The 26,524-nt window shown below is 38.9% G+C and overlaps 1 protein-coding gene across 1 annotated transcript in view; it reads right to left on the reverse strand.

Annotated features, from left to right (window-relative positions):
- LOC103018798 (mitochondrial adenyl nucleotide antiporter SLC25A24) overlaps positions 1-25,418 on the reverse strand; it is a 42,271-nt gene extending 16,853 nt beyond the window's left edge. The window contains exons 1-6 of the mRNA XM_007169493.2: positions 25,051-25,418; positions 12,920-13,046; positions 9,566-9,653; positions 4,880-4,991; positions 2,758-2,916; positions 337-489 (exon numbers count right to left, since the gene is read on the reverse strand). Coding sequence (XP_007169555.2) covers positions 337-489; positions 2,758-2,916; positions 4,880-4,991; positions 9,566-9,653; positions 12,920-13,046; positions 25,051-25,233 — 822 coding nt within the window. The 5' untranslated portion in view covers positions 25,234-25,418. The remainder of the gene's footprint in view (positions 1-336; positions 490-2,757; positions 2,917-4,879; positions 4,992-9,565; positions 9,654-12,919; positions 13,047-25,050) is intronic.
- Between the last annotated feature and the right edge of the window lie 1,106 nt (positions 25,419-26,524).

A 26,524-nucleotide genomic window follows, 5' to 3' on the forward strand; every position in this document is an offset into this window, starting at 1 on the left:
GGTGGGGATACTTTCACAAAAACTTATGTGAGTGTGCAGCTTCTATTCTGAATTCAAAATGAATAAGCTAAAATCTTACGCTTCCTTTAAGAGCTACTTAGAAAAGAACCCAAAAGTCTTTTTAAGTAATATGAAATTCAGAATCCCAGAATTGAGTCATGAGGGATCTCTGAGGTTATCTAGTCTAATCTCTTATAAGAGAAATTCCTCATAGAGTATACGTGGAAAATTATCATGTATTAAAATAATAATCTAAAAAGCATTGTATGATAATTGTTATTGAATCAGTTCATTCACTCCCCTTTGTTAACAAATTCCACAGGTAATAACTATTACCTGTTCATATGCCCAGAACTTAACAGCTGTCTCAGGAGCAATTTTAATGACATTTGTACCATTTCCTCTCCAAAGTGAGCGGATACCTCCCTCTTTGACCATCTGTCGAAAGCCGCCATATATGTTCATTTTCTCTGATTTTGAACCATGGACCTAAAAACAAAAGCAAAATGACATTAAATACTGGTGGGATGTTATTATTACTATTTCTAAAGTAACCATACAATCCACTCTCTTTTCTTCAGTATTATTTATTACTGCATGAAGATGTATTTGAAAATAGAATATAAAAGGTTGAGAAAATATATAATGGGAAGAACTGTTACCATCATTTTAGAATCCTGACTCTGAATCTAAAACTAAGAAAAATCGTAATCCTCAGTGTGGGAAAGCAAACAGAGAAGGCATGATCAAAAGTAAAATTATGAACAACGTTCCTAAGATAAAATGAACCAACTTATTATTTATTAGGCTATGGAACACCCTTTGGAACATGAGCAAGTTCAGTGTAAGAAAAATTAGAAAAATATACTGAATGTAATATATTATCCCTCCCCCTGAGAAGTAATACTGACATGAAATATAAATGGGACTCAAAACAATCTGGATGTTATGTTTATCAGAGCCATAGAGAATAGAATACACACAGCCTGACACCAAAAATAAAAATTGTAACTTCTACAGCTTATCTCGAAGTCTCATGTACCAACTGCCTAACCCAGTGAATATCAATGAATTACCTGGCTCATACTACCAATGTGATAGTTGTTTAAATAAACTAGACATTATGCTTGCCTCTATATAAAACTGACTAAATCTAATAAACCAAAAGTAATTAAAGAAGTCAGCTATTCTTCTGATTGTTTCTGCTTACACAAAATGAGTGGCTACTATTAAAAAAAAAAAAAACAAGAAGGGAGGAAGGGAGAGGCTGAAGACTAAAGGTCAGCCATGAGGGCAGTGTGTGATCTAGTCACAATAAAAACTCTGGACACCAAAGAGTCAGGTGAGCCTCCTTGGTTGGTGTGCAACTCTGTGCATATTGTCACACGCCAATGTCAGGAAATAATACATTCTGACTCTCTGGGGAGAAAACAACAGAAACTCTGCATTTGGTACTTCCCTGGAAGCCCTATGCTCTTCTTTCCTTGGCTGATTTTAATGTATATCCTTCACTGTAATAAACCCTAACCATGAGTATAAAAGCTTCCAGTGAGTTCTGTGAATTAATGAATCTGAAGGTAGTTTGGGGAAACCCCTGAACTATCAGGAACTAAAGTCTAAATATATCCATTTTATTTTAAATAAACTTCACAATAAAATATGACAAAGGAAAAGATGAATGCTTATTCAAGCTCTCTCAAAGTCAATTTACTATTGTTCCTAAAGAAAAACATACAGGCCAATTCCTTCTCCTTTTTTTTTAAAGCAGTATCTTTACCCCTAAACCTATTTTGAGATGTAGGTACATTCTCAATGGATGCTAGTTTAAAATATTGTCAGAAATCATTTTGTACAGAAATCTAAGGGCACATATAAAAAGTGCTGACCATAGGTATAACAACACAACTTTTAAAAAACTTTTTTAAGCAGCTAGTATATTCTAGCAGGGTGTTCCAGCCTACCAGGCATTTTCACATACCTTACATTATTTAATTCTTACAACCACCCTTGTTAGATATTCCTATTCCCATTCTAGAATGAAGGAAAATGAGGCCTCAGGGGTTTCATGCAGTGTGAGAACCATGAGCTTTAGAGCCAGAAATACTCCATTCCTTGTCTAATTTGTTGTAAAGGAAAAGTTATTTAACTCTCTGAGCCTTGTGTTCCCCACAGATAATATGAGGATAAAATCCCCCCATGCTGGGTTACTAGAGGATTAAATGGGTTACCATAATGAGCACCAAATAAATATTAATCCTTTCCTTTCCCTCTTTCTTTCCACTCTGACCAGCCAAGGCTACACTGCTAGTAAACAGGAAAGTCAGCTTATAAACCCAGGTCTTTCCTGCCAACCTCAGCTTTAGAATAATTTTTTAAGTTACATCCTTCTTCCAAGAGTCTAGATTTCAGAAAAACCCTCTTTTGAGAAAGAACATAAAATATAAGGAAAATATAAGTAATTTAAGGAGAACCCTACAATAATGGCTAGAGATTTTCTTTTCTAATTAAACATTTGAATCGTCACAGAAAGCCAAGATTAAAAGTTCATCACTCCCATGTACCAACAATTTAAGGTTTGGTCAAACACTGAAATACTTAACATGGACTGAATTTAGGATTAATAGCAATAAAATTGAGAGATTTCTTTTTAAAGGTATGACTATCACTGTGAAATTTTTAAACTTTTTTCAAAGCACCATATTTCTCATTGTTTCAGGATATTTTGTACAAACTTAGACAGAAGATCGCAAAGCTCACCTGCATCATGACTTTCAGACGATCCAAAGGGGCAGTGCTTGTTCGAGAGATAGCACCGGCAACACCTCCTGCCAAAAGCTGCCTCCACCACTGCCCCGACTTCTTTTCATCTTCCGTGAATTCATCTGGAATAGTTAAACTATCTCCTATGTCAATACCCTGTTAAAATGGAAGAAAGAGCCCCAGGCTCCATCAATTAAAGACAGATCATTCCAGAAGGTTTGCTTCTTTGAAAGAAGAATTACATATTATTTTATAATTAAGATCAGTTTCAATCCTTAGAAAGTACTATACTGAACCAATCTGAGCATATAGGCAATTATAAGTAGCCTATTCACACTAAATGAAGTACAGTATCAGTCCACAAGAAATGAAAATTAACAGTAATTACAAATTTACAAAACCAACAATTACAACTTTTTTCTTAATAGATTCAGAATAACTTTTCTCTTCTAGGTCTAAGTCAGAATGAAAGAGCAGCATTTGATCAGAGGTAGTGAATCCTTAGCTACAGAAAGAAAATAATTTGTCAGTTCTTCAAAGATACACACTTTATCTCAAAATTATATCCACATTATACTTTATAACATGATATGTGCTCTAAATATGTAAATAAAAATTAAATTAAAACTGTAATTTGAGTATCCCTAAACTCATTTCCTATATAGACTGTCTGTAAATATTTTTATAAATCTGACTTGTCATTTAAAACATGCAATAGATTCTATATAAAATTTAGCTTACAGGGAGGTATTGTTTAAAATGATCTACCTTCCAATCTTCTCTAAATATTACTATAGGTTACAAACATAGCTTGACAGAAACAAAATTCTATAATAATATTTTTACAACTTTATTATCTAAATGATTCTAGTGTAAAAGATTTTATAGGTAAGAGTGTCAGGGTAAGGAGTTTTGCTATAGTAGTAACGCTCTATTTCTTCATTTTACTATCAATAAAATGGATACATGATTTTAGTTTCAACTATTACTATCTTCAAAGATACAATAAGAATTTGATTATGTAAATATGACTTCACATAAGTATAAAATTTATCAAGGCAACTGAACTACAAATATAGTATTATTTTATACTCATAGTTGAAAAGTATTAGTCACCAATAATTCTACAATGCTCTAGGTAAGTTTAGGCATTGTTACTAGCAACAATGTGAACTCTAGGCTTCATTTAGTGCATATAAAATGTACTGAAATCCAGGAATACGTATGGAAGTCAAGCCCATTAGAAAAATAAAAATTCCCTCAGAGTTCCCATTGTTTTCAGGAACAGATTGTAGAATGAAATGAATTTCATTTACCCCAGGATATTTCAGTAGGATATTAATGAAATTTAATTAAAATTTGAAAGTTTAGAAGAATACAGATGGATAGGTGTGCAGTACTAAGCAGATGAGCCAAAGATTTTTTAACCTTCCATGATTATTATCATAGGTGCCTTAAGCCAGAGATAAATGTAGGTGGTTGACTGAACAAGCAAGTTTCAGAAGGGATCTTTGGTCATTATCAACCACGAGGTACTGAGATTATTTAGGCAATATATTATCTATAAAAAGTAAAACCCCGGGACTTCTCTGGTGGTGCAGTGGTTAAGAATCCTCCTGCCAATGCAGGGAACATGGGTTCGATCCCTGGTCTGGGAAGATCCCACATGCTGTGGAGCAACTAAGCCCGTGCACCACAACTACTGAGCCTGCGCTCTAGAGCCCGCGAGCCACAACTACTGAGCCCGCGTGCCACAACTACTGAAGCCCGCGTGCATGGAGCCCGTGCTCCACAACAAGAGAAGCCACTGCAACGAGAAGCCCACGCACCTCAACAAAGAGTAGCCCCCGCTCGCCGCAACTAGAGAAAGCCCACCCGCAGCAACGAAGACCCAACACAGCCAAAAATAAATAAAATTAAATTAATTAATTTAAAAAAAAAAAGCTTTAATATACTCTGAGTATACACTTAACAGAATACGTAGAACTCTACAAGTTAAAAGAGCTATTGAGACTTGGGTACCATGGCCCATAAGTGTTACACAGTGCTCTTGGATGATAACCATACCAATTGCTTATAGCTCCAAATAAGTATAAATTAATACATAAAGCGTACTCACAGTAGAATGTTTCCAGAAACGGATAATTTCCTCAATGTCTGTAACAGGGTTAAATAAGAAGTAGTCTCTCCATTCATTCCAGTCCACTGTCATCGTCCCATCAGCATCGATGCTGAAAACAAAAAGAAGCTGATTAAAGAACAAAATTAAATGTATAAATAAAACTAACATTATTGGCCATGTTGAAGAATGACAGTTTCTCTTCCAACTTAATATTCTTAAAAGGTTTTTGGAAATGGCAACAAGCATTTGATGATCTGTTTTAATCATTTAGATAAAAATAGACCCCCAAATTACAGGTCTCACTAAAGGCTACTTTTGGTGCTCTGTCAAACTCCAAGTCAATGAGCTATCAAACACTAATGCTGGAAGATAAAATTGGGGGGTAGCATTGAATGAATTTATGATCCATTTTCTCTTACACTGGCTCAAGAAGATAGTTCTTAATGTTCTGTTGTAACATTTGGATGTGACTTCAGAATATACTCAAAATACACTATCAATTTCCTTCCCCAATTTTCTCTAAGCTAAGAAAATTACCAATGATTGTAAAAAATAAAATCAAACTTGGTGATTGGGCCTTCTGAGTCTTAAGAAATCCTGGTACCTTATCTTCAACATTTAAAATTAACATATTGTAGCCTTGGATATTTTTCATTAACTTTTTGCTTATTTTAATAGGTTCTTGGCAATAATGTCATTTGTACCTGTTTATTTTCCTAAAAGCAACTTTAAACTGCCCAGGATTTTGACAGTTTTGTTCACTACTGTAGACCCAGCATCTAAAGTGGGCAATACAAAGAAAGTGCTCACTTATTTATTGAATTAATGAAAAACAGTTTTGGTGCCTCCTCTGAATTTTATATTTATTCTATGACTTGCGTGAAAGTGATGCATAAAGATGGCAGTCAGATAAAACGCTATTTTCAGATATCTATGATTATATTTTCCAGTGCCACTTTTAACTTTGATTGCATACATGAAATTACACTTAAACTTTCAATTGTCCCAGCACACAGGTGTTAACATTCCATATTTGCATAAGAGTCCTAGTTACTACTGATGTTTATGACACTATTCTTCTGGGTTAAAATATTTATAGCTCTATTTTTTAATCGCTATTTTCTATTTTAATGCAACTGTTTATTGTCTGACCCTACCCCTCAACCCCCCACACACGCACGCAAGCATCCTCCACAAGGCAAGGATTTTTTATTTTATTCACTGATATGACCAAAGTGTCTAGAACAGTGCCTGGCGCAGAGCAAATATTTGTTGAATGAATAAATGAATTCCAAACTCTGCAGCTTAAAGCCACAGAACACTTAGTGTTGACAAACTTCTTAAATAAGATAGTCTCACTGGGGGTTTAAATTGCGTTTCTCTTCAACTTACTAACGAAGTTGAGCATCTCATCATATTCATCTGCTATTCATGTTTTTCCCCTTGTGAAATGCTTATTCATATCTTTTGCCCATTTTTCTAATGGGTTGTGTCTTTTTCTTAAATATGTATAGTTCTTTATATAGTTGATTTAATCCTTCAAGTTATAAATTAACAAGTACCTTCTCTTTGTCTTTTCATTTTATTTATAGTGTCCATGAATAGATGCTCTTAATTATAATACAGCTGGATTTATCAATCTTTTCATATATGGTTACTGACTTCTGTATTTTTTTAAAATAAATTCTTCCCTATACTGAGATATAGACATTTGCTTCTTTTTCCTCTAAAGGTATTGCAGTGTAACTTTCACATTTAGTTTGATTTTTTTAAATTGAAGTACAGTTGATTTACAATATTGTGTTAGTTTCAGATGTACAGCAAAGTGACTCAGTTATATGTATAATTTTTTCAGATTATTTTCCATTATAGATTATTACAACATATTGAATATAGTTCCCTGTGCTATACAGTAAATCCTTGTTGCTTATCTATTTTATGTATAGTAGTTTGTATCTGTTAATCCCATACCCCTAATTTATCCTTCCTACCCTCCCTTTCCCTTTTGGTAACCATAAGTTTGTTTTCTATGTCTGTGATTTCTGTGCATGGCGTGAGGCAGGTACCCAACTGTATTTCTGTCTGCATGGATAACCAGGTGCACCAGAACCATTTATTGCATAGTCTCTCCTTTTCCCAGGGATTTGCAAAGCTATTTCTCTCATGTGACAAATCCCAAATATAGATGGGTCTGTTTCTGGGATGGTATGTTCCATTTGTCAACTTGTCTATCTGTGTAGCAATACCACTAAGTCTTAATTACAGCTTATAACAACTCTTTGATATCTGATAGGGCAGGCCCCCAGCTCCTTATGGTTCTCCAAGAATGTCTTGGTTATTCTTGGGCCTGTATAGTTTCATTTTTCTCTAGAAATGTTTCATAGCTCAAATGCTGGGGCAAAGAGAACAACTGAGAGGATGGTTCAGGATTGAGGGAAAGTTAGTAAGAGTGGTAGAAGGAATCGATCAAGAGGAGATTGACGGACTGATGGAAATGAAGGGGCCAGAGATCTGTAAGTCAAAATGCAAGTACCGGGCTTCCTTGGTGGCGCAGTGGTTGAGAATCTGCCTGCCGATGCAGGGGACACGGGTTCGCGCCCTGGTCTGGGAAGATCCCACATGCTGTGGAGCAACTAGGCCCGTGAGCCACAACTACTGAGCCTGTGCGTCTGGAGCCTGTGCTCCGCAACAAGAGAGGCCGCGACAGTGAGAGGCCCGCGCACCGCGATGAAGAGTGGCCCCCGCTCGCCGCAACTAGAGAAAGCCCTCGCACAGAAACGAAGACCCAACACAGCCAAAAATAAATAAATAAATAAATAAATAAAAGAATGAACCTACATTGTCACATCATAATAAAAAAAAAAAAATGCAAGTACCATAGGAGCAAGACAGTGTAGAATCTGGAGGAAGAAGGGTCAGAAGGTAGGATACAGATTTTTAAGACTTCAGACGAGGAGTGGCTACAAGTTATGATACAATCCTGAGAGGGAGTGGGCTGCTGAAGCAAAATGGAATAAAAGTCTCAGGTGTGTTGAGGAAGGCAAGGAACATGGACGCTAGAAAGAGGAGTCACCAGCACGAATACTGAAGTTTCCTAGGACTTAAAGAGAAAATGACTATTTGACAAGTGCCAAGGTCCTCAATAAATGTGGAGAGGGAACTAGAGATAAGAAAATTAGAGGAAAGAGGGATGGAGATGAAAGCCTAAAAGGAAAATGGATTTTTACTTGAGAGCGGAAGATAAAGATACATGAAGCACACATGTTTGGGAGCGACTGCCTACCTTTTTCAGCTACTCCCCACCCATATCTTCTACTGAAAAAGTAGAACTAGGAGGCTGTATTTCAACCAACTGATTCCTATTCTCATACTCTGATGACTCAGCCTCAGCTGTTTCAATCAGCACCTTTCAGACTTCTCTCCCATGAATTCAGTTTTGAGTATACTAAGAGACAGTGAAATGGCAGAAAGGAAGCTGACATTTGGAGGTATATGAGTCACACTGACGGCCGAGCACTCAAGGGAAGGTCCGTGATTTCCACTACTGAAAACACAATCAGATTCTGTCTTTTAAAACACTGTGAGATAAAAGAAAATATATAACTTGGTCTCTGTTCCCTGTTCCTGGCAAGAGCCCCTAAAGCCCTTGTAATTTCCTAAGTGATAAGAGCACTAGGGCATCTTTTGTTCTAATGAGGCAACTCTGGGTGGGCTCCTGGATGGCTCCTGGATGAGGGCTGGTCACCAGAAAAACCAAGTCATGATTAGAAGATTGGAATTTTCAGCCCCCTTCCCACCCCCATCCCACCCCAATTCTCCAGAGGGGGAGAGGGACTGAAAATGGAGTTAATAATTGAGCATGCCTACATGAAGAAGCCTCCATAAAAATCTCAATAGCACAGGATTTAGGGAGCTTCTGGTTAGCAAACACATCCACACACTGGCAGAGTGAAACACCTAACTCCGCAAGGACACCTGTGCTCAGGACCCTCCCAGGCCTCCCCTTACGCATCTTTTTGTCTGCCTGTTCATCTGTATCCTTTATAATATCCTGTAATAAACTGGTAAGCATAAGTAAATGTTTCCCTGAGTTCTGTGAGCTCCTCTAGCAAGTAACTGAACCCAAAAGGGAGAAGGTCACGGGAACCTCTGATGTGTAGTCAAGTCAGGCAGAAGATGTGGGTAATCTGGGGACCTACTCCTTGCGATTGGTATCTGAAGTGGACAGCAGTCTTGTGAAACTGAGTCTTTAATCTGTGGGATCTGACACTACCTCCAGGTAGACAATGTTAGAATTGAGTTACGCTGTAGGACACCCAGCTAGTGTCAGCTAGAATTGCTTGTTGTGGGGAAAAAACCCCACATATTCAGTGACCAGAAGTTTCAGAAGTGAAGTGTTTTGTGTGAGTGGTAAAGGAGTCATGTAAAAGGGAAAACAGAGCTTCTTCTACTGCACCAGCCCTGGAAGCCTTGAAAGAGTTTTCCCATTCCTACACTTTAGGTATATGTGTACACACAAAATGAAAAGCGAGAAAAAGGGGAGAAAGATATCGAAAGTACATAGTGAGGAATGGTAAGGTACAAGGATTTGTTTTAAGCCACAGTTACAAAGGCAGATCTCTAATACAGGATACTAAAAGTAAAAAAAAAAAAAAAACAACTGTCAATAGAGGAAGAGCTTACCTTTGAAGAATCAACTCTGCTTGTTGTTTAGAAATAGTTACACCTAGTATCTGGAGAGACTGGACAATTTCAGAAGCCTCAATTCTTCCTTTAAAAAATCAAAATTATAAACTCAGAACTGATAAGACCTTAGAAATCATGAATTTCAAATCCCTCACTTTATAAGGGAGAGCCTTGAACTGATTAAGGTAAAATTGTGAATTTAGATGAGCTATAGATTTGCTTAAGAACATACTGCAACACCAACTCAAATTTCAACAAATACATTAAACAAATATACACACATTATTTTATTCAAAAATCATAACAGCCTTGTAGGTAAATAATGACATTCCATCTAAAGAAAAGACTGAGAGCTTACATGGCCTTACCAAGAAACGGCATTAAGAAGGAGCAGAACTGAGATTCAAATCAAGATACTCTGACTTTGAGGTAAATTCAATTAAGCTAGGATCTATTAATTTTAAAGTATGCATTTCTACATTTTAATAAATGATTAAGCATTTATTATACATAAAGATGTAAGGCACTGAGTTAAAAGAAAGTAGAAAATGACTAAATGAAGCCAAAGAGTGTAGAATATTCTTTTGAGAAATCTGGCAATAAAAATAAAGCGGGATGATGTAGGATGATGGAAGTAGGAAAATTATTATTATAAGAGCAATTAGAGCATGTTATAGAAAGGAGAAGAATCAGAAGAGAAGAAGAAAGAGAAAACATAAGCAATAAATGTAAGATTGCATTTCCCTCAAGCATCCCACAGACTCATGAGGATCCTAAGACGAAGACGCATGGAACAGGTAAACAAACCAAAGGGTCTGATGCCAAACCAGGATTAACAGCAAAGTTCTCCAGGAAGAGAGGAACACAAAAATTACTGTTAGTGGTGAAAGGAAAGACTCCCTTTAATGGAAGGACTCTGAAGGAATGATAGGGTTTGGAGAGACTTCTTCCAGGGCGAGGAAAGGAGCAGCATGAGAATCCGGACAATGTAAGAGCAGTTAGAGGCGTCACCCTGTTAGCCATGAAATTTTTCAAATACCACTCTGAACAATCTCCTTTATGATTGCACTCTCAAAGAAGTACAGTTGATTCTCATTATTCACTGTAGTTACTTTCTATAAGGTCACCATGAACACAGAACTAAAGAACCGAACCACTGTTCCTAAGGGAAATACAGGGTTAGGCTCCTGTGCCTCTGGTCACAATATTCTCATCAACCAGTCAATACAAAACCTTGTTTTCTGTGTGTTTCTGTTTAAAGACACCTTGTTTAATATATATTATTGACTCATAAACATTGAACTCATGGTCACCAGCACTATAACTCATGCCTGAGTGAAGCTTTTCTGACACACGTATTTTCTTCCAAAGGCACATCACAGCCTTCCCGCATTTAGGAACACTCGACACCATTTCAGCACTGTTCTTGGGAGCCACTGCAAATAGTGAAATCACCAATAAAAAGCACAAAAATGCAAAAAACATGGCACCAAGGAGACTGCAGAGGGACTTGTTTACAATAAAAAAGCTAAAACAAGAACACAGCGCATCGCCTCTTTCTATCTCAGCTAGAAATGTGCTCACCAAGCAAATGAAATTTGTGGCTGCTCAGTGCAAATCCATGAACGACTGTAAACGCACCGTGAGTATTGATTTGGGGGTTACTTATGGAGTTAAATTTTAGCAAGTAGAAAAATTCTCAAATACAGAATTCATGAATAATGAGGACAGACTGTATATGCTTTGCTTTAAGAAAGTCTAATAAACAAAAGTATGAACCTATAATGAAAAAGTGTTTTTAAATACAAAAACAAGATAAACTGAGGGGAAACTGTTTGTATTTACTACAAATTTCATCTTTAATACAACATTATAAATCAACTATACCTCAATAAAAAATAAAATAAAAATATTTCACCTTTAATTATTTCTTCTGGTTCATTTAGAATTTTCTGAAATGGACCATTGATACGTGCATACTGTACATACTGAACGATTGGCCTCTACTTACCTGGAGATGATCCTGAGGTAGCTTCATCTCCCAGCAACTGCCTGCCCTAACAGTATATAGACAGTCCCTTCTCTGCAGCTGAACTTTAGAGGGTTCAGGGTGGGATGAAAGTTTGTGGGAAGAAATAAATTTGATTGTAAGAATTGAATTTTGCTACAAGATTGGACTAAGGTAGACTTGGAACATACAATGTAAGGTTTATGGGTGGTAACAAATATTCTAACGGTACTACTTTCCACCACAAACTCAGCTCTTCCTAGCCAAGTCACAGATTTGAACGATCATCAAAACCATTCAAAGGGTTTAGTTGTTTCTTTGTTTGAAGGAACTTGCCTTGAGTCTAACTGAAGTTAATGTTCAGTAAAAATCAGGGATCAGCAAACTATAACCCTCTGGCCAAATAAGGCCAGTTGCCTGCTTTTGTAAATAAAGTTTTATTGGAACACAGCCATGCCTACTCATTTACATATGATCTATGACTGTTTCTGCACTGTGACAGCAGAGATGAGTACCTGCAACTGAGATCATACGGCCAATAAGCTAAAATACTATCTGGACTTTTACAAAACAAAGAAGTTTGCCTATCCCTGGTATGAACCATATTGTCTCTCAATTTATTTGTTTAACTTGTTTCTTGAATAACAAATCTTGAATGAAATGGCCTTGACCACTCATGTGTGGGGAGGGGTCTGAGGCTGCATTATACATTTTTAAAATAAATGCCCTCTTCCTACCAAAGGTTGCCTCTGGTGATAAGGGTTTGATAGCTCTTCCCTTTCTCCTACGGTGGCCCTTACTTCTTGCTCCACATGACTGGGACTCCAAGCTATTAATCTAAATAGAAAAACTATAATCCCAATCAGAAGGTATATATTTAAACGTCTATCTGCTGTTTTCTTTTCTAACTTTCAGAATCAGAGCATCTTCTTTGATCACATGTAATTCTTTCAAAAAGACTATCAAATATAAGATACTCTGAAAGTTGTTTAAATTTTAGAATATATAATACTTATGCTTAGTAAGAATAAAAATAAGTCTCTTGCCCAGAGAGCAAAAAAACATAACTATTATTTTTAACCCATAGTTTTAAGTCAAATCAGTATAAGGTTCCATAATTAATATATTACAAAGGCCCTACTCACAGTTTATGATTCATTGGGCAAAGCTACATATAACTTTTCTTCACTAAAAACATTCTATATAAAAATCACATTACTAAGAAAAACAAGCATTAACACAAGTAATAATTATCATCTAAAAGTAGACTGACTAAATATACATTGTTTTAGACTTTTGGAAGCATGAGATGTGCTGGTGATAAATAGAAAAGAAAGACGCACCATCATTATTTTTGTCCAAACTCTTAAATGCCAATTTCATTTGTTTCTCATGGTCTTTAAGGTACTTCATAAATTCTTCAAAATCCAGCTTTCCATCTTTGTTGACATCACCAGTAGTAAAAATTTTCTACAAAAAAGGAAAAAATTAGAGATATTTTTATATGGGTTAAAAATATTAGATTTTTTGTACAAACACGTCAAGCAGATTGGCTGTTTTCCTATTAAGACTTGTATTTTATAAATCCTAAGATAGAAGACAAATCTTGACCTAAATTTAAATGTTTAAAATAGTATTTTTTCCCTTTAATTTCCAAAATTAAATAATCTTTTCCTAAAGATGATTCTTATAAAAAGCTGTCATATCAAACTGTCTATCTCTATTAAGAAAAATCATTCCTTTGAGAAAGAAATAATATATTATTTCACACAAATATATGTATTGATATACACACACACATAATATATATATACATAATATATATGGATACAATATATAAAATTGATAATACTATATATATAATTATATGAATACAACAATATATAAATGGATACTATATATATACACATATAATACTATATGTATTATACATACACATATGTACATGTATAATACTATATATTACATATACATATGTACATAATACGTATATACATAACACTACATATGGACACACATACATACACAAAATAAATGTATTCCAGTAATCCCAGGTTAGGTTAACATATTTTTTTTTAATCTTGTAATTTACCACAGTAACAAAATAAAAAAGAAAAGTCATGTGGTTACCTTAATAAATGCGGAAAAACATTTGATGGATTCAATATCATTTGTGACTAAAAACTCTGAGCAAACTAGGAATGGTGCTTCCTCAAACTAATAAAGGGTATCTACAAAGAATTCTATCCTTTTTTGTTTAAACAAGGATGACTAGGACTCTCTTATCTGCAACCTAAATGCCATCAATTATTATTTACAGTTTTAAAAGCAAATACATTTGTAGTGTCACTGAAAAATAATTATTCCTATTTAATTACTTTCACAAATTAGATTGAGGATGATTTTCATCTGGAAATTATTTTCTGATTACTCAACACATATACTGAGATTTGCATAATCCAAGAGAAAATGTCACAGCATTCTGGGGCCCCATTTATGTACTGAAGTTTCATCTAAGAAGTTTATATTTTGGTCAATGAAAATAACAGTGAACAACTATCATTTTAGAAATTACAAGTTAAAGGACATCTCTAACGCTATCTTTGAACAGCCTGATTTTTTTACCCATGTTTCATTAGCCTTTGTTACGGTAAATAAAGATTCCCAGAGTTACAACTGTCTAATGACTCTGACTTTTGAGTTTTCTTGCCTATTCCTCTGTGGAAATAAAGACCAGTCAAAGGAGAAAAGGAAAGGCTGTTTATCCTGAGAAAACTATAGCAAGGAAGTCAACCACTGTCACTTGTATTTTGGCTCAAAGGCAGGAAGAAGAGTGAGAAAGCTTTATAGTAGAAAAAAAAGGAGTTTTGGGGTGTGCCCTGATTGGAGACTGTTGGACTGGGAAAACTGTAGGTGGGCTAAAGCAAACGTGGGGCATCCTGTGTGATTGGTTAGGGGGGCATATTTGGCTTTCTCTGGTTGGTCCTAAGTTGGAAGCAGGGACAAAAATTGGGGAAAATGTCAGTTATCAATTAATTTCTGGCCATTTGGGGCTGACTGTTACACAAGTTATTGTTTAGCTTCCTGGACTGTCACTAGAGATAGCATTCTGGCTTCCAGTAAGTCTGACTTATAGCGGGTTGGCTTCCTGGATCGTTTATTATAGACAAGGGGTAGTTTTCTGGGTAGGTCCTAGGTCAAAGTTCAAATTTTTTTTAATTGAAATATAGTTGACGTACAGTATTAAGTTAGTTTCAGGTGTACTACATAGTGATTTGACATTTGCACACATTATGAAATTCAAAGTTCAATTTTAAATATGGTCTAACCACTGTCTATTTGCGTATTCAGTCTCTCACCTTTCACAGCAAAAAAAAAAACCATATCAAGTATCATTCAAAAAATCTGTTATCAGAATAAAAAGTTGTATCTTTTCTTTCTTAGCAGTATGTAAGTACCATTTCTATATTTAAAGAATCAATTGAATTCTCATTCTATATAAATAAACTTCTACTAGGGAAGCTGGAGACATGGGGGAGAAAACTCACATCAAAACTTCCTAGAGATGTCACCAGCACCTGAGGAAAAGCCACATCAGTTTCCCTGAAATATAAGGTTCTATGTGGCTGGTGCAGAGACTGCCAGAGTTTTGATATGTGAGACATCATCAGTCATAAAAAGCCTTTATATGGCTCACACCACCTCTTACCAAAAACAAAAGACAAATATGCAAAAAAATTTGTTTTGATAAAGAAGAAATGTGTTTTAAAGGGTTAAACTTGTTTATGGCATAATCCTGAATTTCTTATGAAAGGTTAGTTTGTATCAAATAAACAAATATCAATACAAGTCACATGTGAAAATCTAAGTACAAGAGTAGCTTTAAAAAAGCATGAAGGACATTTAGGTTTAAAAGGAAAAACACAATTTAAAAATCCAAGTAAACTTTACAGAGATAATATTTTGGACTGTTCTGGTCCATGGACAACATCCAGTCCAGGCCTCTGATGCTACAAATGAGGAAACCAGGACACAGTGCTTGGCATGTAGAATGTGCTCAAAATACAACTGATCAATGACTAAGTGAATGATCAAAATAGACTCCCAAAGTTCACATGGCGAATAGGAAGAGTTTTACCAAATCTTAACGTGACAGAACTCATCTGACAGTTTTTTGAGCATAAAGTGCCAATTATCTTCAATGAATTTGCCAGTCTTTAACTCTCATGGATCTCCATCTATTGGGTTAAACATCCAAAGAGCAAAGATAATTGGAAAGTAATAATTATACTCAATAATAACTTCTGAACAGAAAATAACTTGGAAATACACTGATAGAAATATGCATTAGGCACTGCATACTGAGAAGTATCCTCTCATCTAGGTTGCTGGGGAAAAGATGTGCAAAGGAAACAATGCCCAAGCTCATTCTTCAAAAGTCTGACGATAAAGGCACCTTATGAGGAAACAGCAGCATGGGAGAAATGCCAAGAGTACAAGCCACTCAGACTGATTGCCCTCCTTCCAAGAACAGAAACCAAAATACACTATTAGAGAATTTCCAACTACCACACAACTCCCAAAACACACAATGATTATGCCAGTTCCCCAAAGTGGGAAGAGAGCATCTTTGGCCTAAATGCACATCTAGGCTACTAATAACAGGTGAGTACATTGAACAAGGTGACTCCAAAAACAAGGTTGCAGCCAACATCTTGAGAGCAATTTGAATTTAGAAGTGTTATTAGAGCCAGGGAGAAAATTGAGAAAAATGCTTGAGAGGAGTATTAATAACGTTGTTATTCTTCATACAGTAATGTTGGTAATAGACCTGAAAACTATAGTGCGGCCCAGCATCAAGCTTGGGAACGTGTAAATTTGGCTTTACCCTTCTCTGCCCAAGGCCCCTCCAGAATACTCAGACCCAACGTCTCTCCGACCACAGTCCCACTGAAGCCCACCTTCCCTTTATCCTGAATGACCCCTATGTCCTGCAGGCCTTCCTGAAGTTCAAGGATGTCCAGGGTCCCATCTTCATTATGGTCTAGATACGAAAACAGTTCTTCATAGAAGGCATCCATCTGGGATGTCTCTGGCAACAGAAGTGCTTCGGGTGGTCCACGCTGTGACCCCCATTAGTCTCCCCGAGGTGGAAATGAGAGGGAGGATGGTGATCTCTGCCCACCACAGGCCGAGTTGGAAAAGACCTAAGGTAGCAGCCGCCTCTCTGCTACCAAACCAAAGCCCCCGGGCCAGGTACAGAACGGAAAGGGGACGGTTCATCACAACGGCTCCAGAGCAGAGGCACGAGATGCGCTGGGAGCCTCGGAAGGGTTGGTGCTGGAGGTCAGGCCTGGAGTGTGAGGCCATGGAGTTCCAGCCCCACTCCCAGATCAGCCAATCAGACTCCCTGTTTCCCACCTCACTCCAGGAAGAGCCTTTTCTCCAGAAGCTTCCTGAGAGGCCTCCGCACAGGTCTGTCTCTAAAGGTAGAACTTCTTTTTAGAGAAAAGTGGGTAGGGGAGTTCTGAGACATGGACTTTGAGGCCATAATGACTGGTGGTGTTGGTCCAACATTTTTTTTTTTTTAAGTTGTCTGGTCACACCTAAGACTTCTTCTTCTAAGGTTAAGGCACTTGGGAATTACTGTAATGAAGCTTGGGACCAGAATGAAAATCTGACTATGTGGGCCTTTCCTTCTGTGATCCTCTCCCCCAGTTCCTTATCTTCACTCAGTATCTTCAGTGGCTCCAGAGCAAGGCTGCTGAACAGACAGAGTCCCATCTCCATCTGTACAGATTTTGGCAGCACACTTGGGAGGATAATCTCAAAATGGGCAGAAGTTAAGTCAACTGGGGTCCAGGAGATACTCATAAACAATGTTTATGGCGTCTTCTTAATCGCCACTTTCCGTAACCACTGAGAGCTCTGGCTTCCCTATACACATACCTGTGGTCCCTCATCTGGCTCCACTGGAAATGTGGAAGTGTAGTTTCACAGTCAAAATTCCACTTTTTACATAAGTTACTTTTAAAAATATGGAGTACTCTTTAAAAACTTGAATGTTAAAATTCATATGGAGTAACAAGAACTCTCATGCTGGTGGGAATGCAAAATGGTACACCTGGGAAGACAGTTTGGCAATTTCTTACAAAACTAAACACACTTTTACCATATAATCCAGCAATCATGCTCCTTGGTATCTACCCAAAGGAGTTGAAAATGTATGTCCACATGAAAATCTAAACACAAATGTTTGTAGCAGCTTTATTCATAATTGCCAAAATTGGAAGCAACCAAGATGTAGGTGAACGGGTAAGTAAACTGTGGTACATCCAGACAATGGACCATTATTCAGTGTTAGAAAGAAAAGAGCTATCAAGCCATGAAAAGACATGGAGAAATCTTAAGTTCATATTACTAAGTGAAAGAAGCCAATCTGAAAAGGTTACATACTGTATGATTCTAGCAATATCATATTCTGGAAAAGGCAAAACTATAGAGACAGCAAAAAGATCAGTGGTTGCCAGACGGTTGGAGAAATGGGTGGAAGGATGAATAGACAGAGCAGAGAGGATTTTTAGTGCAGTGAAAAATACCCTGTATGATTCTGTAAAGATGGATACACATCATTATACATTTGTCCAAACTGATAGAATATACAACACCTAAGGTCAACTATGGACTTGGGGTGATATGTCAATGTAGGTTCATCAACTGTAACAAATGTTACCACTCGGTGTCAGATGTTGATCATGGGGGAGGCTATGCATGCATGGGGGCAGGTGAGATATGGGAAATCTCTAGACCTTCCTCTTAACTTTGCTGTGAACATAAAACTGCTCCCCCAAAATAAAATTTTTTCAATTCATAAAGGTAATCTAATCAAGCCATTATCTGTCAGTTTTTGTTCTGTTTACTCATCATGTCAAGTACTGAAAACACAAAGAGGACCATCCCATGTCCTTGAACTACCCGTGGGTTTGCCAGAAAGAGATTATGCCATGCTTAGTCATAAGTACTACTGCAAGCTTCGCAATAAACGTTTCTCCCCAGAGCTGCTGAGCAGTGGCAAACATCTAATGTTGTTTCACAAGATGTGCTGTGGCCCAATCAACAAGGAATTCTCCAACAAAAGAGAATTTTACAGTCCACAGGGAATGATCCTTCCCTGGGCATTGCAGAGAATGCAAGTAGTCACAAAGAGTCATAGAAGACAGACATCCAGGCAGGCGCAAGAGTCTAAAGACCAAGTAGAAGAGACAGAAGTCACAGCCAGACTTCTGAATAAAGAAAACAGACTAACAGCATTTTATAGAACTGATAGAAGAGAGCAAAACATAGACTTGGTCATCTCATCATTTTATTGCCTTAATTCTAAATCCAGATTTTTTTTTTTTTGGTCCTACACTATTCTGAAGTCTTCCAAGCCTAAACTGAACCAAAATAAGCATACTTCCAGCTAAAACTGCTGACTCTTCATCATCAGTTTATTTTTCTGATTTCCATTTCAGTAAATTAAAATTCAGATTATTTCTTCTGCTCTTTGATGTTCTGAAATTTTTTTCCTCAGAGTACCTCAAATGACATCCAAACATTGGGATTGCCTTTTAAAATGTTCTAATGTGGGCTTTGATGAAAAACAATGAGGAGGAGGAGGGGGAGGCAAAGAGGGAGGAGGGAGGAAACAATGGAAAATACTCCAAAAAGCAGACAGGATTACTAGATTCTTATGGGAAAATTAGTAATAACTACTGTATCTCCTTGTTCCTCATACTACCTTCTGCTCTCAATTCCTGAGTCGTAGGAGAACTTAATGTGAATTTTATCTCTTCTAAAACACTGATTTCATAATGAGGAGATTTGGAAACACATGGAAAAGCAGGGTCATTCATATCAGAAGAAACCATAGTGAGTTCGCCTCTAGCTAGTTCTTAATTTTGTCTAAGGACTTGCCTTGATGTCTTTTCCCTTCCCTGTATACTTTTGGAACACTTAGTAACAATTAGTTATTGTATTCCTTATTATGTTCCACATTCTTTCCATTTAAGGCCTAAAGGAACTTAAACAGAAATTTGCTCTCTTCTACATGCCAAATTCGTTACAAAAGCCTGGCAACATGGAGATGAGATCAAGTCAGACAGAAATTTATAGAGATTTCACTTTAGGTTGAGTATTTGTTTTAGATGCAAATTATCCTGAAACCTTCCCTTGAAGAATCACCCCATAGTTCTCATTTCTAGATACTCAAGTGGGTAATCTCCCCAATCCTTGACATTATACAAACCCTTGACCTATGCCTCTGAAATTCTCCCCCATAAAGACTGACCATGTAACCCTAATTCCAAGTATTTGATTGGCTACTGTCGCCCAGGCTTGCCTCCACACCCTCTCTTCCTCCTGTTTTTGCACAGCCACCAGAGTGATCTTCCTAAGTCATAAGTTTGCCTGTGTCCCCTCTTGCTTAAAACCTCTCAAGTGCTCCCATCACTTAAATGATAAAAGTCCAAACCACCTGGCAGGTCCTCAATGCCTTTCATGATCTGGCCCTTGCCTGGCCCTGACATGACACTAATCCTTAAGAAGGCCAACTGGTCACTCGGTGGAAAGTCAGTTATATTGGGTGCCTCCTGTGGTGTAAGGGGCACTGGGTCTTCCTCAGAGGAAGGTAGGGGTTTCCCTTTCCTGCCCACAACGATTCAGATAGCACCACTATCTGGGGGCTTGTGGAATGCCTGAGCCACAGGCATGAAATCCCTACAGAACACAGCATCTGACCAGGGGATCCCTTCATAGTGTAAGAGGTGTGGACATGGGCCCAAGACCACTGGATCCACTGGCCATTTCACACCCCACACCATCTGGAAGCAGCCAACCTCACAGAATGCTGGAATGTCCTACTGAAAGCACAGCCGAAGCACCACCTAGGAGACAATATTTGGCAAAAATGGGTTGCCACCCTTTGGGATGCCGTTATGTACACTAAATCAGAGAACTACCATGTGGCTCTGTGCCCCCAAAAGGAAGAATACATGAGTCCAGGAACTAAGAGGTGGAAGCAGGAGCGGTCCCACTTACTATCACTCCCAATGACCCACTGGGGACTTTTTGCTTCCCGCCCCCACAACTCTGGGCTCTGCAGGGTTAGCTTCTGGTCCCCAAGCAGGATAGATATACTCTTGTCAGGGAACACAATGAGGGTCCCATTGAACTACAAGCTGTAACTTTCACCTGGACATTTGTAACTCCTTGTGTCCAGGGACCAACAGGCAAGAAAAGAAGTCCTCCTCTTAGTAGGTGTAAATTGGCCCTGATCAGCAGGAAGCACGGCTGCTTCCACACCGCAGAGACAGACAGGAATACTTATGGAACTCAGATGATCCACGTGGACTCCAGGGATGCCCAGTTATAACTGTGAATGGGCACATGCAGCAACACTGGCCTGAGAAGCTCAGACACTGCAGAAAGGAAAGCTTGGGTCACACCACCAGGTAAGTCACAAAGACCTGCAGAGATTCTAGCTCAATGTGAGTGGAATTTAAAATAGACAGTCAAGAAGGGAAATCATGAGTGCCAGTTGTGACCAAGTGAAGCAATGGGGACTGTAGTTTGTCCCACTGTCCTCCCTGAGGAAGAGAGGCTGAGAACAATAAGGGAGCACTCCCCAAACCTATGCTGAGAAGCACATCTGTGGGAGCCATGGAGTGGCCTGTGGAGGCCAGGTCAGGTCGCTCCACAGGCGAACCTGCTGCAGGAGCAGAGGTGACTGACAGCCAACCTGCCACACCTTTGGACCTCTGGACCCACTGCAGCACTCACTCCAAGGCCACGCTTGCCCTGGGCTGCTCCGACCAATGACTAGTACAGCACGGGGCAGCCTCTGCAGGACTCTCCTAACAGATTACCTTTCCTCAGTGACTCCCCGTTAGCCTAGTTGAGACTTTCTAAGAACTATGCTTTGGTCTGAAGTTCTTCCTAAACCTTCTTTTTTCTTGCGCTCTTCTAACAGGCATTAAACTTGTATCGTGGTCTGAAGACACCCCCTTCGACCCACTCCTGTTTCCTCTCCCTTACCCTTCTTTTGCACACCCAATCCCATCTTGGTTTCTGCTCCTAGGAGAACCAGAAATGACACAGTTCGCACCAGCAGTAGCCCAAGACAAGAGGTGAGAACATGGGGTTTGGGAACTGGCTCATTCACTGCCCAGCAGGCAAAGAGCCCTGAGTGCAACATGGGGCAAGGATGATGCCTTGTACAAGGTGGGAGCCCAAATGCTGAAGATCTCCCAGCGGTGACCTGGGAAAACAAGCTGTTTGAGGGGAACACCCTGGCTAGTGCAATGACTCAGGTATTTGTAAAATATGGCGGGAACCATGCTATAAGGGTAGGCAAGAAAGCGTAATGATGAAAGGAGCAATTCACCAGGAAGCTAAAACAATGCTAAATTTGAATACACTAGCAGTATAGTCCATTATATAGTCTGTTTTTAAAATAAAAGGGAAAATCAACAGAATTATAAAGGAAAGTTGGCAAATGTACAATCATAGAGGAAATTTTGACACCCCTCTTTCAAAAGTGATGGTAGTAACAGTTTTAGATAATTTAAAGGCTAATTGATTACTTATTAGGTATCATGAATTATTCTAAATACTTTACTTATTTTAATTCATCTATTCTTCACAATAACCCTACAAGATAAGTACTCATGTTACCTCTGTCACAGATGAGGAAACTGAAGCTAAAAAGATATTTTTAATGGCCCAAAGTTAACTAGTAAGTAGCAGAACCAAGATTTAAACCCAGGTGGTTTGACTAGATTTTTCTTATTTTCTTACAAGCTCATCTATGTATGTAAAAAGATGTTTATCTGGAAAAACTATAGAATCAATAAAAAGATCAGTGGTCAGGGTGTGGGAATGAATAGGCAGAGCACAGAGGACTTTTAGGGCAGTAATAATACTCTATATGATATTATAATAATGGATACATGTCATTATACATTTGTCCAAACCCATAGAACATACAATACCAAGAGTGAACCCTAAGGTAAACTATGGACTTAAAGTGATAATGAGGTGTCAATGTAGGTTCACCTTTGGTAAAAAATGTACCATTCTGATGAGTGATGTTGACAACGGGGGAGGCTATGTATGTGGTGTTTAGAGGCAGAGGCTGTATGGGAAATCTCTGTACCTTCCTCTGAACTTTGTTGTAAACAAAAAACTGTTCTAAAAAAAGTCTTTTATATATTTATCTTATTTTATCCAACATTTCTAGGTATCTAGCAACAGGAGAGTTTTTGGTTTTAGTTTTAAAAGCACTAACAACTGTTTTACAGTTAAATTTTTTTTTCTTTTAATTATTTCAAATGACCCACTGTCTTGTTTACGGTATTTCAAATCACAGCCTTAAATTTTTTTGTACCACTGTGCTTAGATCACTGAGACATGACCCTCATCTTCAAGATGTCTGGTCTTAGTGGAAGGCACAGCCAATAAATAAAAATAGTACCTTTTGAAAATTATAGCAGTAGCGATACAGGAGACAAAGATCTACAAATAGCAGGGTGAGACCAACTCTTCTATAGAGGGTGGTCCAGAAAAGCTCATCCCAGAGGAGGTGATATTTATTAAAAAAAAAAAACAACAACTCTATTTTTTCCTAATCATAAAAATAATAATGTATGATCATTTTAAAAAATTGAAATACAAAAATTGTGAAGAAAAAAGTAACAAGGTAATTTAACGCCTACCATCCAGAAGTAATCATTATTAACCTTTAATTGAAGAATATACCCATCAAAAAAGAGTGCTGGGAATAGTTAATAATATCTGGCATGAGCACAGAGTGATACTATGTATATGTATGTAGGTATAAAATATATTTTATGTGTATGTATAGAATACATATATTATGTGTGTGACAAATATACGCCATCCTGTTCTATATGTTTGCATACACACAGTTTTATACAACTTATTTTATAATTTGTTCTTATATAAATTTTGGAAAATTGAAGACATTTTTTATTCCTGAGTTCCTCTCTCTTTTTATTAATCAGTCTTGCCAGAGATTTGTCTATTTTATTCATATTTTCAAAGAACCAACCAAAAAAGCATATAGTTGGAAATTTAAAGCACACATTTAAATAATTCATGGGTCAAAGATGAAATCATATTGGAAATTAGAAAATACTTAGAACTAAATTACAACAAAAGTACAAACTTACGGGATGAAACTAAAGAAGTGATTAAAGTGATATTGTAGCTCAAAATTAATAAATCAAGCATTTATTAATAACTCAAGAAATTAGAAAAGGGACAAATGAGCAAACCCAAAGAAAGTAGAAGGAAATAAACAAAAGTTAATGGAAGAAAATTTTTAAAACGGAGACAATCTGCAAAAAGTACCAAAAGTTGGTTCTTTCAGTGTATGAATAAAAGAGACAAAGGTTGAAGGGGAAAAAAAAAAGATTGGCAAGAAAAAAAGATTTGGCAAGATTGAAGGGGAAGCGGGGGTGGGGGGGAGATATCAGGAATAAAACAGAGAACATAACTACAGATACAGTCAGAACTTTTTTTAAATCACAAGTGAATATAAATATTATGAGCCTTGGACAGAATGGGCAGTTTCCTAAAAGTTGTAACTTACTACATTTGACTCAGGAAGAAATAGTAACCTGAAGAGGCCTGTAACTACTAAAGACATTGAATGAGTAGCTTAAAATATAACTACTATAAAACAGTTTATGGCTCTTATAGCTTAATCACTTTCTCTCTTGGGATAGGGAATGCCAAAGTGTCCTACTTTTCAGTGGGGTTGGAGAGGTTCCAAGTATCTCTGCTGATAGGGGCTGCACTTCAGGGACACAATTAAAATGACTCAGAGAAGCTGAAATTGCTCATACGACGGGCCAACCCCTCAGGTCAACGTATGTACTTAGGGCATTAAGAATGTCTTAAACAATGGAACGTCGCCTCTCCTCAACGGGAAGTTGGGGGAAACATACCACTGGTTTTCAAACAGTTTTGAAACAGTAGACAAACTAGCTGGTGTAAGAAAGCAGCTTCGAAGAGATACAAAATGTGAGACTCTTTACAGAACTTGGGGCCCACTGAAGTGTGAGAGCTAAAAAAAAACCAGAAAACAAAAAGTGGCTAAATTTTTGCATAGGCTTAAAAAGGCCTGGGATGCATTCAGAGCAAACGTACTGGGCACAGGATTTTAAATTCTTAGAGTGAGCCAGAGTGTCCACTGCACTAATTTTTCTGGAAAAGTACCGGTAGCCTTTCAGATCCTGACGCGCATTCGTTCCGGGATACCTGACCCCATTGCCGAGCTCCTGAAGCCACTCGCGGGCTGGAAGCCACAGTCCCAGCTACTTCCTGCAGAGGCGCGGGCAGCCGCCCTCCGTCCTGGCAGCGCCCAGAGTCCCCGCAGCCCTCCCGGCCCTCGGGCCCCGCAGCGACCCACCTCCTCGGCGTCCTGGCCCAGGGGGATGCCCAGGCTCTTGAGCCCCTCCTGCAGCTCGCAGATGTCCACCACGCCGTCCCCGTTGCGGTCAAGCTTGTAGAAGAGGGTCTCGTAGCGCGTCGGCGGCTCCGCGTCCTGGCAGGCCGCCGCGGGCAGCACGAAGCCCCGCAGCCAGCGCAGCATGGTCCGGGAGGCGCGGGCCGGCCCAGCCGAGGGAGGTCAGGGGGGCCGAGGGCTGATCGGGCGCGTGGCCTGGCTGTAAGGGGCCCGCGGCGCGCAAGCTGAACAGAGCCAAGTCCCCACCCGAGGCCGGCTCGGCGCACAGGGCGTGGCCGCTCCCGCTGCTGCCTGGGGAGGAGCTCGCCCGGCGCCCGCCTCCCCGAGAGGCGCGGGGGACGGGCCAGGCGCTGCCTGGAGCGGGCCGGAAGTGAAAGGGCTGCGGGGTGCGGCCCGGCCGGGGCTGTGGGACCTGGGGGGTGAGCTCTGCGGCGTCCCTAGTGGAGCTGTCAGGGGTGCGGCACGAGGAGCCAGTCCCCGGAGGTTGTGGGATTCTGCATCAGCGTATTAAAGGTGGAGCGGGGGACGGAGGTGGGGGCGGGGGTGTGAACAGGAGGACTGGGGGAGCAGCTTGAAGCTCAGGTTACTTAACTTCAAGCTCCCTTCCCTTCGGGCTTGGAGCCCTGGCGAACTGCCCAGAAACAGTCCTCTCGGCAGGGACACTGGGCCTTCTCGGGCTTTGTCTCGCACGGATCTCGCACTTTTTCGTGCAACTCCGCGGACACTACACATCTCTGGGACTGTTTTCTATTCACAAAAAATGAGAGAGTTGGGTGGCTGCTCACCTGGGATGGGAATTAAGCTTTAAGAAGCAGAGGAGTTAAATCTGAAAGCAATTAAGAAACAAAAAGGAACACTTAAAACTAATACGGTATTATATAATTATAGCTCAACAAAACTGGGCGCGAGGTTGGGGGGCACTCAAGGGTCTTTTGCAGAAACTATCAACATCCATCCAGGTGGGCGGCGGTAAAAAGAGGGATTACTTCGCTCTACAGCTTAGTGTGATCTGCCCCGATAAATCTTAGGGAGCATCTGCCATCAACACATATTAGAAAAACCTCAGGCCTCTCCCTCTCAAGATGGATGCAGTTACAAGGCTTGGGGTTTATTGCCCAGGAAAGACAGAACTTCTTACTGCATAACATGGGATAAGCGAAGGAACAGTGGACCTCCAAAGAAAATACCAGACAGGGTCCTAATCCTTCAGCTGTGTAAACTTGGAGATGTGGCATAACCTCCCTGGGTAGCCTCTCTCTTCAGTAAAATGAGAGTATGAATATCTGTCTCATAACAACAAGGTTGTATATTGTATGTGAAAGATCTTAACACTCTCAAGTGCCAATCAGATGAGATATTAATTGTAATAATTCTCTGTTCATCCACAGCTGCTTATAGAAACTATCACTGTATTCCT

This window comes from Balaenoptera acutorostrata, chromosome 1 (assembly GCF_949987535.1).
Source record: "Balaenoptera acutorostrata chromosome 1, mBalAcu1.1, whole genome shotgun sequence".
NCBI classification, from domain to species: Eukaryota; Metazoa; Chordata; class Mammalia; order Artiodactyla; family Balaenopteridae; genus Balaenoptera; species Balaenoptera acutorostrata.